Source organism: Kogia breviceps, chromosome 13 (assembly GCF_026419965.1).
Source record: "Kogia breviceps isolate mKogBre1 chromosome 13, mKogBre1 haplotype 1, whole genome shotgun sequence".
Lineage (NCBI taxonomy): Eukaryota > Metazoa > Chordata > Mammalia > Artiodactyla > Physeteridae > Kogia > Kogia breviceps.
Genome location: NC_081322.1, coordinates 23370877 through 23387957, shown reverse-complemented (window position 1 = coordinate 23387957; position 17081 = coordinate 23370877). Strand labels below are relative to the sequence as shown.

At 48.8% G+C, this 17081-nt stretch overlaps 1 protein-coding gene across 2 annotated transcripts in view; it reads left to right on the top strand.

The window, feature by feature from the left end:
* Positions 1-17081, top strand: part of GABRR2 (gamma-aminobutyric acid type A receptor subunit rho2) — a 48955-nt gene that overhangs the window by 8705 nt on the left and 23169 nt on the right. The window contains exon 2 of one of the 2 annotated variants that reach the window (XM_059083239.2): positions 1733-1839. In XM_059083239.2, coding sequence (XP_058939222.1) covers positions 1733-1839 — 107 coding nt within the window. Of the gene's footprint in view, positions 1-1732; positions 1840-17081 lie in introns of those variants that run through there. The other variant, XM_067011462.1, reaches the window with a different exon arrangement.

Genomic DNA, 17081 nt, shown 5'->3' with positions numbered 1-17081 from the left:
TTCCCAATTGTGGAAATGTTATATATCTGCACTGTCCAGTAGAGTAGCAACCAGACACCCATGACCCTGGAGCACCTAAATGTGGTTAGTGGAACTGAGGAAACTGAATACTAATTTTATCTAATTTTAATTAACTTAAATCTAAACAGCCCCATGTGACTAGTGGCTGTTTTACTGATCAGCACAGCTTCAGACCTCCCATCAAGTGATACCATCTGGGCAGAGCTGGTAGAGAATGAAAGTTAAGAAGGATTTCATAGGAAGATGTCTCAAAGAACAGGACCTCGAGACAGGAAATATGTCACTTTCCTCTTACAGGGTTTAAATGGGAAATATGCTTTTTTCTCTAAAAAATCAACAAAATGTGGTAAGAACGTGGAGAGCAAATAGGGGTATATACAGATGAACAACATACAGTCAAAAACAAAATCTCTTCATTGAGTTCTAGAACCCTTCAACAGTCAACACATAACAGATATGATAGTAACACTGACTTTTTATGATTATTTTCTTCTGTCAAGAATTAAAGCTCAGGGAGTTCCCTGGTGGCCTAGGGGTTAGGATTCCGGGCTTTCACTGTCGGGTCTTGGGTTCAATCCCTGGTCGGGGAAATGTCCAAATAACCTGCCTCCTAGCCTTCCTTCCTTTCCATTTTCTTTTCCTTCCCCTCTTATTATTCTCCCTGTTTAGTGATGATCCTAAGTAGCCTATTGCTTTAGAAGATTTTGCATTTGCCTGCTTTAGGATTATGTGTGATTCTGGTGGGGAATAAAAAAAAAAGATCTGGAAAGAATGAGTGTGAGTGAAAAAGAGGAGAGAATTACTCCTTTTTCCTCTGGGTTAAAGGAAGGACAGGGAAGCAGGGTCTGCAGTGCTGGGCTCTAGCTCCCCCTCCCACCACCTGGCTGGATGGTCGGGGCAACTCTGTGCCCAACTGTGGCCTTGATGCCCGCCGGCTGTGAACTGTCTGTTCTCGCGAGGGTTGAGGCTCTCTCCGCCAGGGTGGATTCTTCAGACAGCTGCCAACTGGACAGATGTAAAGAGCATCAGGTCTGGCTAGGATAACACCAGCCTTTTAAAACTTTAACTACATTTGTCTCAGAATTTTATTTTATTTTTTAAAATATGCCACTTTGGTATATTGATTTTAAAAACTATTTATTTATTATTTATTGATATTGGCTGTGCCGGGTCTTAGTTGCGGCATGCGGGATCTAGTTCCCTGACCAGGGAACAAACCCGGGCCCCCTGCATTGGGAGCGTGGAGTCTTACCCACTGGACCACCAGGGAAGTCCCTAAGAATTTTCCTTATCGCAAAACCAATGTTATAACAACACTGAAGAAATATTTTAACAGAAAAAAAAAAAATGACCCATCATAATTCTCCACCATTAGACCCAACCGTTGGTCATCCAATCACGACTTTGGGCAGGACAGTTAGGAGTTTGCCAAGGTAGGATGGTGTCCTGCCTCGGGGGGAGCTACTTTAGGAAGCTTCTGGAAGGGCCAGGTCCTCGGGCCAGCCCGCCTGTGAGGGCCCAGGGTGGTGGAGGTAAGCGGGGCGGGGGGGAGGGGCGTTTATCTCTTGACCTCCCTTCAGTGGAGAAAGAGATGTTAGGATGGGCAAAAAGGTGAGTAACACGTAGATCCTGCAGGAAGTAATCTCCCCAAATCTTCTCACGCGATGTCTTGGTGCGTTGACGGAAAACAGTTTCTCGCTTGTCTTGGCAGTCACCTATATAAGAAGAACCTGGATGTGACCAAAATCCGAAAGGGAAAACCTCAGCCACTTCTCAGAGTGGATGACCACGATTTCACCATGAGGCCCGCCTTTGGAGGTAAGACCGTGTCCTCCCCTCGGCCCTCTGGGGCCCGATGCCAGGGCTGCCTCATGGCGCTCTTCCACTGGGTTCCCTCAGACACAGCCCCCCCCCCCGGGGGCCCTGATGTTCCCACGCACACTCAGAGAAGCCCAGCTGGCTCCCAGTCACTCAGTATCCCCAGGAGAAAAGAGCTGGGAGGAAGTGAGAGGAGAGGGCTGTTGAGAAAAGGACCCGAGGGTGATTAAGCTGTTTGCATTCATGGAGGCCCAGCACTGCTGCTGCCAACTTTCCTTTCCGAAAAAAATAAGAGCATGAGAGCTGCATGGGCTGGGTGCACGGGGAGGCTGGGTGGCAGGGCTGGAGCGTCCACACAGGAAGGGACCCCCTGGCTCTGCTATCCCGTGCCTGGCTGGGAATTTGGGGTTCTGAGGGGGCCCCCCCCGCTTGCCAATGCAGCAACAGTTTAACGCCTGGCAAACCTCCCTTGCAGACTTGCCCCAAAGGAGCTTCCCTGCTTCGGCGGCTTGGGGAGGAGTGGCGGGTACAGGAGGAATGCCACGGAGGGGAGGGGGCTGGGAAAGGAGCCAGCCATCTGCACCAACCAGACAGGGAGAGGGATGAGAGCTGCAGAATGCATGAGACACGGGGCCCACGCCCCCCTTGCGCAGGTGGGGAAACTGAGGCCCGGAGCATGGCCGCTGATGGGCCCCGGCCAGAGAGACCCAGGCAGGCGGGTTTCCATTTCCCCTTTATCTCGCTCTTGAACTCCTCTCAGGTGCCAGCTGTTCTCCTGGGGAGGCAGGAAGGAGTAGGGGTGGCTTGTGGGCAAGTCACCGACCCTCTCTGAGCTTCTGCTTGCTGCTTTGTGAAATGGGGATAGTAATCCGTCCATCTGGGGTTGCTGTCAGGATTAAACGAGATAATGTATGTAAAGCCCTGGCACATACACGCTCATGGCTCCTTAGAAAAACCAGCTGTCAGGCCTCCCTCGTGTGACTGTTAGGGGATTAGGACATTAATTTATCCCAGAGGCCGTTGCATTTTACAAGGACTCAAAGCCTTCCACTCAGTTCCCTGAGGTCTGACACCTGCCAAGCAGGGGAGAGCAGGCGACAGATGACAGCCCCTGCCTCTTCCTCCTGCCCCGGGTGGAATGCTGGACAACCAGGGCTTCTGGTGCTTGTTTTTGCCACCAAAGAGTTTTCTGAGATTCAAGAACATTTCCCTGAATAAGCAGCTCTAAAATTAGCAGTGTGTGCTCCAGGAAGTGCAAGCGAGACATCCTTGTTCCCTTGCCTTGCTTCGAGAGGGTCGGGTAAGATGCAGAGGGCCAGCAAGGCGACTGGAACAGGGTTGACAAAAAATGGCATTAATGGCAACGAACAGCTTCTAGTGACTTCTGTGCCAGGCACCATTCTACTCAGGGTACTCACAGACACGGTCTTCCTTCCTTCCTCACAACTCCGTGAAGTAGGTACTATTATTATGCCCAGGTGGGGAAACTGAGGCGCAGAGAGGTGAGGTGACCGGTGCAGGTCACATAGCTACTGAGGTAGGCCCGCTCTCCTAGCTGGGTCTCTTTCTTACCCCGTCAATCCACATGTCCCCCAGTGCTGGGCCACTAGGCAGAGCAGGCGTGTTTAGGGCTCACAAAGAACACTCCTAGGGGCCCCTGATAAGATGTTTTTATTTTATTTTATTATTATTATTATTTTTTGCGGTACGTGGGTCTCTCACCGCTGTGGCCTCTCCCGTTGTGGAGCACAGGCTCCGGACGCGCAGGCTCAGCGGCCATGGCTCACGGGCCCAGCCGCTCCGCGGCACGTGGGATCCTCCCGGATCGGGACACGAACCCGTGTCCCCTGCATCGGCAGGAGGACTCCCAACCACTGCGCCGCCAGGGAAGCTCAAGATGTTATTTTAAAGTCAGAAGAAAAAAATAAAATTTTAGGTAGAAGAAAATGTTAATATATAATATTAATATATTCATCTTTATACCACCACAGCTGTATGCTTTTTAAATATTTCTTTTTCTGGTGGAAGGGCCCATGAAGGCAATAGTGTCCAGCGTCCTCAAAAGTCACAACGTGACCCTGCCTCAATGCACAGTTTTGTAGGGCAGCTGTGTGTGTCTGGGTGTGGGTGATCTTCTGAATAACACATTGTAACTTTCTTACGGAGGTTGATGTTGCTGGCAGGAGCCTGAGCCATCACCTGGTTAGGACTTTCAGTTTACAGAAGAAGAGCCTGGGGTCCAGGGGGTTAAGTGATGGCCACAGAACAACTGGGGGCCGAACTTGGGTTTCCTCTGTGATGTCAGATGCAAAAGTGAAAGCCTCATAAAAACGCCCTCGTCCTCTGGGAGAAAGCCAGGAAAGCCAGGAGCTAGCTCTCAGGACTGGCAGGTGAAATCCTGCCACGTTCCCAGAAAACCCAGCTCTGAGGAGAATCATCCAACAGGCTGCAGCCTCAGTCAGGATGCTCCTTCCTCAAGTCACCTTTGGGGAGCAAATTGGACTTCCTGTATCCTGATCCCTGCAACTTCTGGTGTCGCCCAGAGTGTGGAGGATCAGGACAGTCCCTTGCCCCTGCCTGAGTAAGCTTCTGAGGCTGGGAAAGACCCTGACTTTAGAGAAAGCTGCCCGGGAAGGAGGTGTCACCTCCAGCAGGTGCGATAAGACCTGAGGCTCTTACACATCAGCTGTCAAGATCTCGGTCACCAAAGCCAATGGAGGGGGCTACTCCTCCTTCCCACGCCCTCCCCCCAGAGCAGCTGGTTTTCTGGGCACCTTTTCTCCTCTGCAGGGCCTTCCTAGATGTCTAGATGTCACTTGGATGAAATAGGACCGTGAAGCACATGGTGAGGTACACACACATGAACTCATAAATAAGAATCTTTGCAACTCGTGGAGTCCTGGCTGTTGTCAATCTGGCTCCCTGTGCACCGATGCCGAATAAAAATACGGAGACAGAGAACTGGAAGATAAGAAATAGCGAGGCTTTTTATTTTCCTTGCCAAGGCAAAGGGAAGACACAGTAGGCTAACGCCTCAAGAACTGTGCCCACCTCCTTGGGGAATCGGAGAAGATTTTATATGTGCGGCTCGGCTCGCAGGGGTATATGATAAGGATCAAAAGTAGTGAAGGTCGGGCTTCCCTGGTGGCGCAGTGGTTGAGAATCCGCCTGCCGATGCAGGGGACGGGGGTTCGTGCCCCGGTCCGGGAAGATCCCACATGCCGCGGAGCGGCTGGGCCCGTGAGCCATGGCGGCTGAGCCTGCGTGTCCGGAGCCTGCGCTCCGCAACGGGAGAGGCCACAACAGTGAGAGGCCCGCGTACCACAAAAAAAAAAAAAAAAAAAAAAAAAAAAAGTAGTGAATGTCTTGCATTTCTTTTCTTCTGCAAATTCATGGCCAAAGCTGGCATCAGGTGGCTCAGCACCCGGGCCTGGTGCCCCTGAAGTTATCGGGGCCCGTGAACTTCTTTCTGAAATGAAGAGTGCTACAAGGGAGTGTAGGGGAAGAAAGGCCAGGTGCAAAGGATAATTTGTATGGAGTCAGAGAGTAATCAGCTTTGTGAAGGACAAGTCTAGCTACAAGTGTTTGTTAGTAGTAACAGCTAAACAGTAACCAAGATTGCTTAACTCTTTCAGACCTGTTTATGTTGTTTCCCCAGCCTGTTCATTGTTTCCTTATTTTCCTCGTTTATCAGAAACGTCTCATTTCTATTTTTGCTGCAACATGGCCAAGCAGGCTGGCTAGGGCCATCAGAGGACGGAGCTTCCCACCGCCTGGGGTTCCAATGATTGCTATAATCCATAATCCCTGGAGCATCTGCAGATGGTTTAGAGCCAAGAAGCCTTCCTTGCAGGTCCTCCTGAGGGTCTCCATTCCATCCACCCTCTTACTCCTGTGCAGAGGCACTGACCAGGGGGTGGGTGTGTCTCTGAGGAAGGAGGCTTGCAGACAGCGCATAGATGGCTCTGTGCGACTACGAGAAAGCCCGCCTTCCTTGGGGGCAGCCCTGTGCCAGACACCTGGTCCAAATCAGAGCCTGGGCTCAACCGGCCCTAATGCCGGCCCAGCCTAACACGCCCCTCTAAAGAGCAGCCATGTACGCTCAGCAGGCCATGCCAACATACCCGTCAATAATTGTGGGGTATGTGTTGCACCCCTGTCTTCTCTTCCTAACTTGTTTTTCGAAGAGGGGCTTCCTTATGGACTGACATTTAAAAATAATTGCTAGAGGGCTTCCCTGGTGGCGCAGTGGTTGAGAGTCCGCCTGCCGATGCAGGGGACGCGGGTTCGTGCTCCGGTGCGGGAGGATTCCACATGCCGTGGAGCGGCTGGGCCCGTGAGCCATGGCCGCTGGGCCTGCGCGTCCGGAGCCTGTGCTCCTCAGCGGGAAAGGCCACAACACTGAGAGGCCCGCGTACCACAAAAAAAAAAAAAAAAAAAAAGAAAAAAAAAAAAATTGCTAGAGAGGAATTTGCCTAAGACTAGATACCCCTCGGATGACCTTTTCAGTCTGGAAAAATTAAAGATTAAAAATCTAGCCGCTTCCTAATAATCCCGGGGATCAGCTGAAACAAAAATATCTTGTCTAAGCTCCCAGCTGCCTGGTTCGCTGGTGTGTCCTGGTTAGGAGGACCTCCAGAGGCCTGGGGTTTCCCCTCCATTTGTTAGGAGAAAGAGTGCAATGCTGATTTTTTAAAATTAAAATTAAGGGCTTCCCTGGTGGCGCAGTGGTTGGGAGTCCGCCTGCCGATGCGGGGGACGCGGGTTCGTGCCCTGGTCCGGGAAGATCCCACATGCAGCGGAGCAATTAAGCCCGTGAGCCGTGGCCGCTGGGCCTGCGCGTCCGGAGCCTGTGCTCCGCAACGGGTGAGGCCACGGCGGTGAGAGGCCCGCGTACCGCAAAAAAAAAAAAAAAAAAAAAATTAAAATTAAAATAAAAAAAATTGGGCTAAAACATACATAGCATAAAATGTACCATTTTAACCAGTTCAGTGGTGAAAGAATATTCACATTGTTGTGCAATCGTCACCAGAATACATCTCCAGCACTTTTTCATCTTCCTAAATTGTCAATGAAACAATAACTCTTTTTTTAAAAAAAATTATTATTTATTTATTTTTGGCTACGCGCGGGCTTTCTCTAGTTGCAGAGAGCGGGGGCTGCTCTTCGTTGCGGTGCGCGGGCTTCTCATTGTGGTGGCTTCTCTTGATGTGGAGCACGGGCTCTAGGCACGCGGTCTTCAGTAGTTGTGGAGCGCGGGCTTCAGTAGTTGTGGCTTGCAGGCTCTAGAGCACAGGCTCAGTAGTTGTGGTGCACAGGCTTAGTTGCTCTGAGGCATGTGGACCAGGGATTGAACCCGTGTCCCCTGCATTGGCAGGCAGATTCTTAACCACTGTGCCACCAGGGAAGTCCCGAAACAATAACTCTTTACTCCTGCTTCCCCCTGCCCCTGGCAACCACTATTCCACTTTCTGTCTCTATGAATTTGACTGCTCTAGGTTTCTCATGTTAGTGGAATCATACAGTATTTGTCCTTTTGTGACTGGCTTATTCACTTAGCATTATGCCTTCAAGGTTCATCCATGTTGTAGAACGTAAGGCCAAATAATATTCCATTGTATGAGTATATCACATCTTGTTTAATTGACATTCATTTAATTGTCAATGGGCATTTGGGTTGTTTTTACCTTTTGGCTCCTGGGAATAATGCTGCCATGAATATGTGTGTGCAAACATCTATTCAAGATCCTGTTTTCAATTCTTTGGGGTATATACCCAGAAGTGGAATTGCTGGGTCACATGGTAGTTCTATGTTTAGTTTTTTCACGAACTCCCACACTTTCTTCTACAGCAGCTGCATCAGTTTACATCCTCACCAGCATGATACTGATTTTTTTTTTTTTTTTTTTTTTTTTTTTTTTTTTTTTTTTGCGGTAAACGGGCCTCTCACTGTTGTGGCCTCTCCCGTTGCGGAGCACAGGCTCCGGACGCGCAGGCTCAGTGGCCATGGTTCATGGGCCCAGCCGCTCCGCGGCACGTGGGATCTTCCCGGACCGGGGCACGAACCCGTGTCCCCTGCATCGGCAGGCGGATTCTCAACCACTGCGCCACCAGGGAAGCCCCATGATACTGATTTTTAATTCAAACTGTAGAGATGGAAGGTAAAGGAGGGGTGTAATGTCGTCACGGATTCTTCTGAATTACATCCAAGGAGTTTGTTAGGATGGTCAGGAAGTGACCACAAAGTAGGTTAGGTTCTCCAACCAAAATACTTTCACTTTCATTCATAAGACAAGTGTGTTTGGGAGCTGTTATGTGTGAAGCAGGGTCCATGGCATTCGGGGACCCAGCAGTGAGCAAGACAGCCACAGTCCCTGGAGTGTCAATGCTCTAGACGGGGAGACCAGTGTTAATGAAATCCTCACACCAAGATGTTAAATTATGGAGAGCTGCTGGAAGGACAGGGGAGCCGTGGGGTGCGAGAAGCAGGGTCTGGTCATGGACACCAGGGAAGGGTGGCCCCGAGGAGCCTGGGAGGACGAAGGCCGAGGAGCCACCCTTGCCGGGAAGGGTGTGCATTCGGTCGCTCTGCCTGACCCGACAGAGTGTTCCCAGGAAGCTAACAGTCTACAAGGGAAACAGAGAAATGACTAAGTGCAGACAAGTATCACAGAAACAATGTAGGGCATCTCTGCTGACGGGGGGAATTGAGTGGTCAGTTCCATCCAGAGAGAGGAAACCAGCAAGCTGGCAATGACACCTTCATTCAGGAGGCGATGCTCGCAGTGAGTCGGGAAAGATGTGCAGGGGGTGAGCCCAGCGGGTGGGAGGGAAGGAAGGATCAGGGAGGAGGGTGCTCACGGATAACAGGAGGGCAGCGGAATGCGAGCAGCGTGTGTGTGTGTGTGTGTGTGTGTGTGTGTGTGTGAGGGGGCAGTGCAGCCCAGGCTGAGGAAGGACAAGATGATACCTGTGCTTTAGAAAGCTCCCTGAGGGCCTGCTAGGAGGAGGCTGGAGCAGCTAAGAATGGATGCGGGATGCTAGCTGGCCACTTCAGCCATGGTCCAGGTCTGAGTTGATAGGGGTTAAGCTAAGGCCTAGAAAGAAAGGATACAGAAGATGTGTGGCTTCCCCAGTGGCGCAGTGGTTAAGAATCCGCCTGCCGATGCAGAGGACACGGGTTCGAGCCCTGGTCCGGGAAGATCCCACATGCCCCGGAGCAACTAAGCCCGTGCGCCACGACTACTGAGCCTGCGCACCTAGGGCCTGTGCTCTGCAACAAAAGAAGCCACTGCAATGAGAACCCCTCACAACGCAACGAAGAGTAGCCCCCGCTCTCTGCAACTAGAGAAAGCCCACGTGCAGCAACGAAGACCCAACGCAGACAAAAATAAATAACTAAACAAACAAACAAACAAAAGATGTGGTACATATATACAATGTAATATTAGCCATAAAAAATGAAATAATGCCATTTGCAGCAACATGGATGAACCTAGAGATTTTCATACTGAGTCAAGTAAGTCAGAGAGAGAAAGGCAAATATCATATGATATCACTCATATGCGGAATCTAATTTTAAAAAGTGATACAAATGAACTTATTTACAAAACAGAAACAGACTCACAGATTTCAGAAACAAACTTATGGTTACCAAAGGGAAAATGTTGGGGGGGAGGGATAAATCAGGAGTTTGGGATTAACATACACACACTACTATACATAAGACAGAAAACCAACAAGGACCTACTGTATAGCACAGGTGGAAGGAATCACTCAGTATTCTGTGATAACCTATATCAGAAGAGAATCTGAAAAAGAATGGATATGTGTATAGGTATAACTGAGTCATTTGCTGTACACCTAAAACAAGCACAACATTGTAAATCAACTATACTCCAATTTAAAAAAAATGTGGAGGGATAGTGAGAAGTGAAGGAGGAAGACAGCCACGGATGGAACCAGAGGAAGCTTGGAGTCTGAGTGTCTGCCTGGGGGCGGCCATCCACCCAGACGGAGCCCAGGGGAGAGGCACTGGGGAAAGCTACAGTAACAGTGGGGGAACAGTGGAGAGTGTACTGAAGGTCTGTTCACAAGGGGTGGGCAGGGTTAAAGGAAACCAGCAAGCTGGCAGTGAGGCCTTGAGGGCTGGAAGAGTGTGGAGCCTTCACCAGGTTAGGGGTGGGGGAGGCAAGAGGAGGGAGCAGTTACCAGAATCTGGAAAAGAGCCAGAGCCCTGGGAAGGGGGTGCCCTACAGGGGAGGCCTGGCGTCCAGGAGACCCCCCCCCCCCCCCGTGAAGCCTGCAGGGAGGGCTGGGGGAGAGAATCAGTTCCTCTCAGTCTCCTCCAGCCTTCTGAGACCTGTTGGCACCTTCATTGGCTGAACCAACCCGAAGGCAGAAGACGAGGGCCTGCTGTGAGCAGTGGCCATAGACCAAGGCAAGGGGGTGCTGTGTGTGATCACTCACCTGCACTCAGGGCGTGGTCTGTGGGCCAAGAGGACGTGCCCACCTGAGATTTCCCTTCTAGGCCACACTTGGGTACTGGGACCCAGAATCATGTCCACATAGCCCGGAGCCCACCTCGGGACCTGCCCGGGCCTCCTCCCTAGGCGAGCCCCGGGGGTGGGGGTGGGGGCTGTACTGCGCATGCGGGGTCCCCCCTCCCTTCCCCTCCCCCCCCCTCCTTCCCCCTCCCCCTTCCCCTCTCCCCTCCCCCTTCCCCTCTCCCCCTCCCCTCCCCTCCCCCCCATCACCCCCCCCCACACCCGGTGCTGAGAGGGGGCTGAGGGCTGCCTTTCAGACGGCTTTGGATAGAGCTCAGATAGTGGGCAGGGGTGTCCACCGGCACACTCCAGCCTCTTCTCTGTGCCGGCTGCTGCTGTGGGTGGGAAAAGGGCAGCTCCGGAGCTGGGCCCGCTCTCCCTGCCCTGCCATGTCCCGACTGGAGCTCCCAGGAGTCAGAGTTCTGAGGCTGGGCTTGACCTTCTGCGTTGACATGAACGTGTATTTGTCAAAGCAGTAGGCGAGGCTATATATCATTTTGCAGTTTCTTAGCTTGACTTATAACCTTTAGACATTCAGGAACGTGGTAATGGGCTCCCAGTTGTGCTCCTGCCTGGGGGAGGGTTTGTAAATGTGGACGCGGACCTTAGTGGTCAGCTGCCCAGCACAGAGCAGGGCGGCGTGTGGGTATGCTTTCCCAGAGGGGCAACGCCTGGACCGGCCGAGATTGAGTGAGCGGGGAAGATGGGACCAGGGGCAGGTTGGGGCAGTGGCTGGGCCTGCAGTATTCTCCCCATGTCCGCTTCTAGAGCACAGGAGAACCCTTCCTGCACCACATCCAACCACCAAGGGCCTGAATTTAGGAGACGAACTATTGGCTCCTGTGCTTCCTTGAGATAATTGCAAAACCCATACGTCCGGCCTTCACTTAGTGAACCTGCTGATTTTCTGTCAGCTTTCTCTTAGGTGACTCAGGCAGGGAGCTGTGGAGACCTTGCTGATTTTTCCCCCTTCCCTCCTGCCCTTTCCCCTCCTAGATCAACCAAGTTGAATCAATTCATGCATCACAGTGTCTCTCAGATCTGCCCCGTCACACCACACAGTCTCAATGCCTTCTTGGGGGGTGAAAAAAATCTTAGACATTACAATGGTTGTGGCCCTCCAAAGCTCCACCTTCCCTTACCATCTTATTCCTTAGTATTTAATTTAAATTTAAATGAATTCATACTTAAATACATTAAATTTTCTCTTTCGTGGATGATAATGATAAGAAGTTTGGAAGCACTACTGACACCAACACCATGGTCCCCAAACCACACCTCATAGCCAAATTCACCTTCTGGAAACACCCCTTCCCTGTGCTGTTCCCTCAGAAACTTCAGGGCTTGAAATGCAGACCCACCTCTCCCCTCTGTGTCCCGAAAGTTCCACGGTCTGGCCCAGCTGCCTCCCCAGCTTACCTCCTCCTGACAGGACTCTTCTGTCGTAGAAGGCTCTCTCTTGCTGCACATCCGTGTTCGAGTTTGCCATGAACATCTGTCCATGGTGACCCCCCTGCTCTGTCCTGCTTCATCTGACAGCCTGTCCTTGCCTGGAGACCAGTTTAATTCCTTTCCTCTAACAGGAAACAACTCTCAGGTATTTGGATCCATGTTGAAACTGCACAACTCGGATTGGAACTTGAACTCACTGTCTTTTCATTGAAATCACACACCTGGTCTTAGGACTTACTGAAGCTCAGGTTCTTTATGTCTTAGCGCAGAAAGAATTCAGTGAGAGACAAAGTGATATGTAAGAAGTGGATTTATTTAGAGAGATACACATTCCATAGAATGAGGTCCGTCTCAAAAGGCGAGAGTGGCCAGATTCATCAAGAAGAAGAGGGAGAAGACTCAAATAATAAAATTAGAAATGAAAAAGAAGTTACAACGAACACCACAGAAATACAAAGCATTGTTAGAGACGACTACAAGCAACTCTATGCCAATAAAACGGACAACCTGAGAGAAACGGACAAATTCTTAGAATGGTATAACCTTCCAAGACTGAACCAGGAAGAAATCGAAAATATGAACAGACCAATCACAAATAATGAAATTGAAACTGTAATTAAACAGTTTCCAACAAACAAAAGTCCAGGACCAGATGGCTTCACAGGTGAATTCTACCAAACATTTAGAGAAGAGCTAACACCCATCCTTCTCAAACTCTTCCAAAAAATTGCAGAGGAAGGAACACTCCCAAACTCAGTCTAAGAGGCCACCATCACCCTGATACTAAAATCAGACAAAGTACTACAAAAAAAGAAAATTACAGACCAATGTCACTGATGAATATAGATGCAAAAATCCTCAACAAAATACTAGCAAACAGAATCCAACAACACATTAAAAAGATCATACACCATGATCAAGTGGGATTTATCCCAGGGATGCAAGGATTCTTCAATATACACAAATCAGTCAATGTGATACATCATATTAACAACTTGAAGAATAAAAACCATATGATCATCTCAATAGATGCAGAAGAAGCTTTTGACAAAATTCAACACCAATTTATGATAAAAACTCTCCAGAAAGTCGGCATAGAGGGAACCTACCTCAACATAATAAAGGCCATATATGACAAACCTACAGCAAACATCATTCTCAATGGTGAAAAACTGAAACCATTTCCTCTAAGATCAGGAACACGACAAGGATGTCCACTCTTGCCACTATTATTCAACATAGTTTTGGAAGTCCTAGCCATGGCAATCAGAGAAGAAAAAAAAAAATAAAAGGAATACAAATTGGAAAAGAAGAATTAAAACTGTCACTCTTTGAATGACATGATACTGTGCATAGATAATCCTAAATTTGCCACCAGAAAGCTACTAGAGCTAATCAATGAATTTAGTAAAGTTGTAGGTTACAAAATTAATGTACAGAAATCTCTTGCATTCCTATACACTAACAACGAAAGATCAGAAAGAGAAATTAAGGAAAGAATCCCATTCACCACTGCAACAAAAAGAATAAAATACCTAGGAATAAACCTACCTAGGGAGACAAAACACCTGTATGCAGAAAACTATAAGACACTGATGAAAGAAATTAAAGATGATACAAACAGATGGAGAGATATACCATGTTCTTGGATTGGAAGAATCAATATTGTGAAAATGACTATACTACCCAAAGCAATCTACCGATTCAATGCAATCCTTATCAAATTACCAATGACTTTTTTTACAGAACTAGAACAAAAAAATCTTAAAATCTGTATGGAGACACAAAAGATCCCAAATACCCAAAGCAATCTTGAGGGAAAAGAAACGGAGCTGGAGGAATCAGACTCCCTGACTTCAGACTATACTACAAAGCTACAGTAATCAAGATAACACGGTACTGGCACAAAAACAGAAATATAGATCAATGGAACAGGATAGAAAGCCCAGTGATAAACCCACGCTCCTATAGTCAACTAATCTATGACAAAGGAGGCAAGGATATACAATGGAGAAAAGACAGTCTCTTCAATAAGTGGTGCTGGGAAAACTGGACAGCTACATGCAAAAGAATGAAATTAGAACACTCCCTAACACCATACACAAAAATAAACTCAAAATGGATTAAAGACCTAAATGTAAGACCAGACACTATAAAACTCTTAGAGGAAAACATAGGAAGAACACTCTTTGACATAAATCACAGCAAGATCATTTTTGACCCACTTCCTAGAGAAATGGAAATAAAAACAAGAATAAACAAATGGGACCTAATGAAACTTAAATTTCATTTAAGTTTCTCCCATTCTCCCTCAGAATGGGAGAAAATATTTGCAAACGAAGCAACAGGCAAAGGATTAATCTCCAAAATACATAAACAGCTCATGCAGCTCAATATCAAATAAACAAACAACCCAATCCAAATATGGGCAGAAGACCTAAATAGACATTTCTAAAGAAGACATACAGATGGCCAAGAGGCACATGAAAAGCTGCTTGAAATCACTAATTATTAGAGAAATGCCAATCAAAACTACAATGAGGTATCACCTCACACCAGTTAGAATGGGCATCATCAGAAAATCTACAAACAACAAATGCTGGAGAGGGTGTGGAGCAAAGGGAACCCGCTTGCACTATTGGTGGAGATGTAAATTGATACAGCCACTATGGAGAACAGTATGGAGGTTCCTTAAAAAACTAAAAATAGAATTACCATATGACCCATCAATCCCACTACTGGGCATATACCCTCAGAAAACCATAATTCAAAAAGACACATGCACCCCAATGGTCATTGCAGCACTATTTACAATAGCCAGGTCATGGAATCAACCTAAATGCCCATCGACAGATGAATGGATAAAGAAGATGTGGTACATATATTACTCAGCCATAAAAAGGAACGAAATTGGGTCATTTGTAGAGACGTCAATGGACCTAGAGATTGTCATACAGAGTGTAAGTCAGAAAGAGAAAAACAAATATCGTATATTAACGCATATATGTGGAATCTAGAAAAATGGTACAGATGAACCAGTTTGCAAGGCAGAAATAGAGACACAGATGTAGAGAACAAACGTATGGACACCAAGGGGGGAAAGCGGGCAGTGAGGGTGAGGGGGTGGGAGGGTGGCGGTGGGGGTGGGATGAACTGAGAGACTGGGATTGACATGTATACCCTAATATGTATAAAATAGATAACTAATAAGAACCTGCTGTATAAAATTTTTTTTAAATAAAATTTAAAAAAAAAAGGAATGCTCTGGTCAGCATAATGCATTCATTAGAGCAGGGGCTCTGGAGGTGGACCCCTGGGATCAGCTTGTGGTGTGCCTCTCTCTGATGGGGACCTCCGTCGCCTCTCTAGCCCTCAGATTCTCGCCTGTGGAATGGAGGTAATATCAGTACCTTCCTCACCAGATTGTCATGAGGATGGACTCAAGTGTCCTACAGGAAGCACTGAGCACAGCAGAGACCGTGTGTGTGTGTGTGTGTGTGTGTGTGTGTGTGTGTGTGTGTGTGTGTGTGTGTGTGTGTTGCGGGGGAAGGGGATGGTGGAGGCAGTGCATCAAAGCACTGGTTGCTGACGTGATAAAGACGTGGCTACGGCCCGGGGGAGCGCATGGCCTGGCGTCCTAGACTCACAGCACACGCTCCCTTAGGGCCTCTTCTGGGATAAATGCTTGTACTGTTACTACTACTATGATCTGTTCTGCTCACAACGCTTCTGACTCAAATGTGTGGGTTTTCCCGCACTATGCGGGAAAATTCCCCTGTTGTCTGTGGACACCAGCTGGGTGTCCTACAATTTAATTCAGTTCTAACACTATCTGGGGTTAGTGCAGACACCACAGGTTAAGGGCTCAGGTCCAGAAGACTGCCCCCCACTTCAGATACCAATCACAAGTAGTGGGTCCCCGAGTTACCCGCACTTCTCTCCGACTTGGCTGCAAAATTGAGGGTTCCCACAACCCCCTTCTCAGGTGTGATAATTTGCTGTAATGGCTCATAGAATCAGGGGAACACTTTACTTATGGTTCCCGGCTTATTATAAAGAACATTATATAAGACACAGGTGGATAGTGGATGAAGAGGAGCATAGGGTGAGGACGGGAAGGGTCCTGAGCTCAGGGGTTTCTGTCCCGCGGAGTTGGGGACACTACCTTCCTGGCATGCGGATGTGTTCACCAACCAGGAAGCTCACCGAACCCCGTTGTTCAGGGGCTTTATGGACGGTCCACTGTGTAGACACGGTTGATGAAATCATTGGCCACTGGTGATTAACTCAACCTCCAGCCCCTCTCCCCTCCCCCTCCTTGGGAGTTGGGAGGTGGGGCTGAAATTCCAACCCTCTAATTACATGGTTGTTCCTTGGCAACCAGCGCCATCTTGAAACTATCCAGGAGCCCACGAGAGCCACCACACTAGCGTAAACTCAGGTGTGGTTGGTAAGGGGTTGTTATAAATAACAAAATACACTCTTCTCACCCCTCTCACTCAGGAAGTTACAAGGGTTTTAGGAGCTCTGTGCCAGGAACTGGGGCTGAGGACCAAATACATATATCTCATTATATCACAATATCATATCATGATATCACAACTGCTGTGTCACTTTGCAAGGTTAATGCCTAGTTACGTCTCCAGCTGGACTGTCTCCAATGTGATACCTTCCTAGGGAATTTTCTAGGAGCACATGTGTTTCACCCAGTATACTTTCACCCCACCCCCATTTAAGGTGCCCTCTAGGTGTTTGGAGCACGCAGACTGTGAGTGGAGACCCTCCTGAATGCTCCCATGCTTTACTCCGTAGCCTTCTTCCTAGGAGGGGTTCAACCCCTGAACTTCCAAGCCCCTGGAGTCTGGCCACCAAGGCTCCAAATGCCACTCAGCTGGCCCAGCTGAGGCCCATGGAGCCAGTTCAAGGCAGGGTCATGCCTTGTTTTGGAGCTGGGGTCTCCTCCCTGAATGCTTCTCGGGCCTCCCTGGCTCTGCCTCCCCGCTTCCCCATGCTTGGGTAAGGTCTAGTGCTTCACTGTTACAGTGAACAGGTTAGAGAGCCAAAGCTAGGGAGAAAGCCAGCCTTCTGGGTCTCTGGCAGCCTTTTCCCAGGATCTGCTGCCCTCAGAGGAGACCCCTCTGATTCCTCCTCAGTGCCCTTGGCCCTTCCCTTCTGGAGCACAAACCCTCACTTACACTCACACCCTGTTCCCGTTACCAAATGGAACTTGGGTCCACTTGGCCA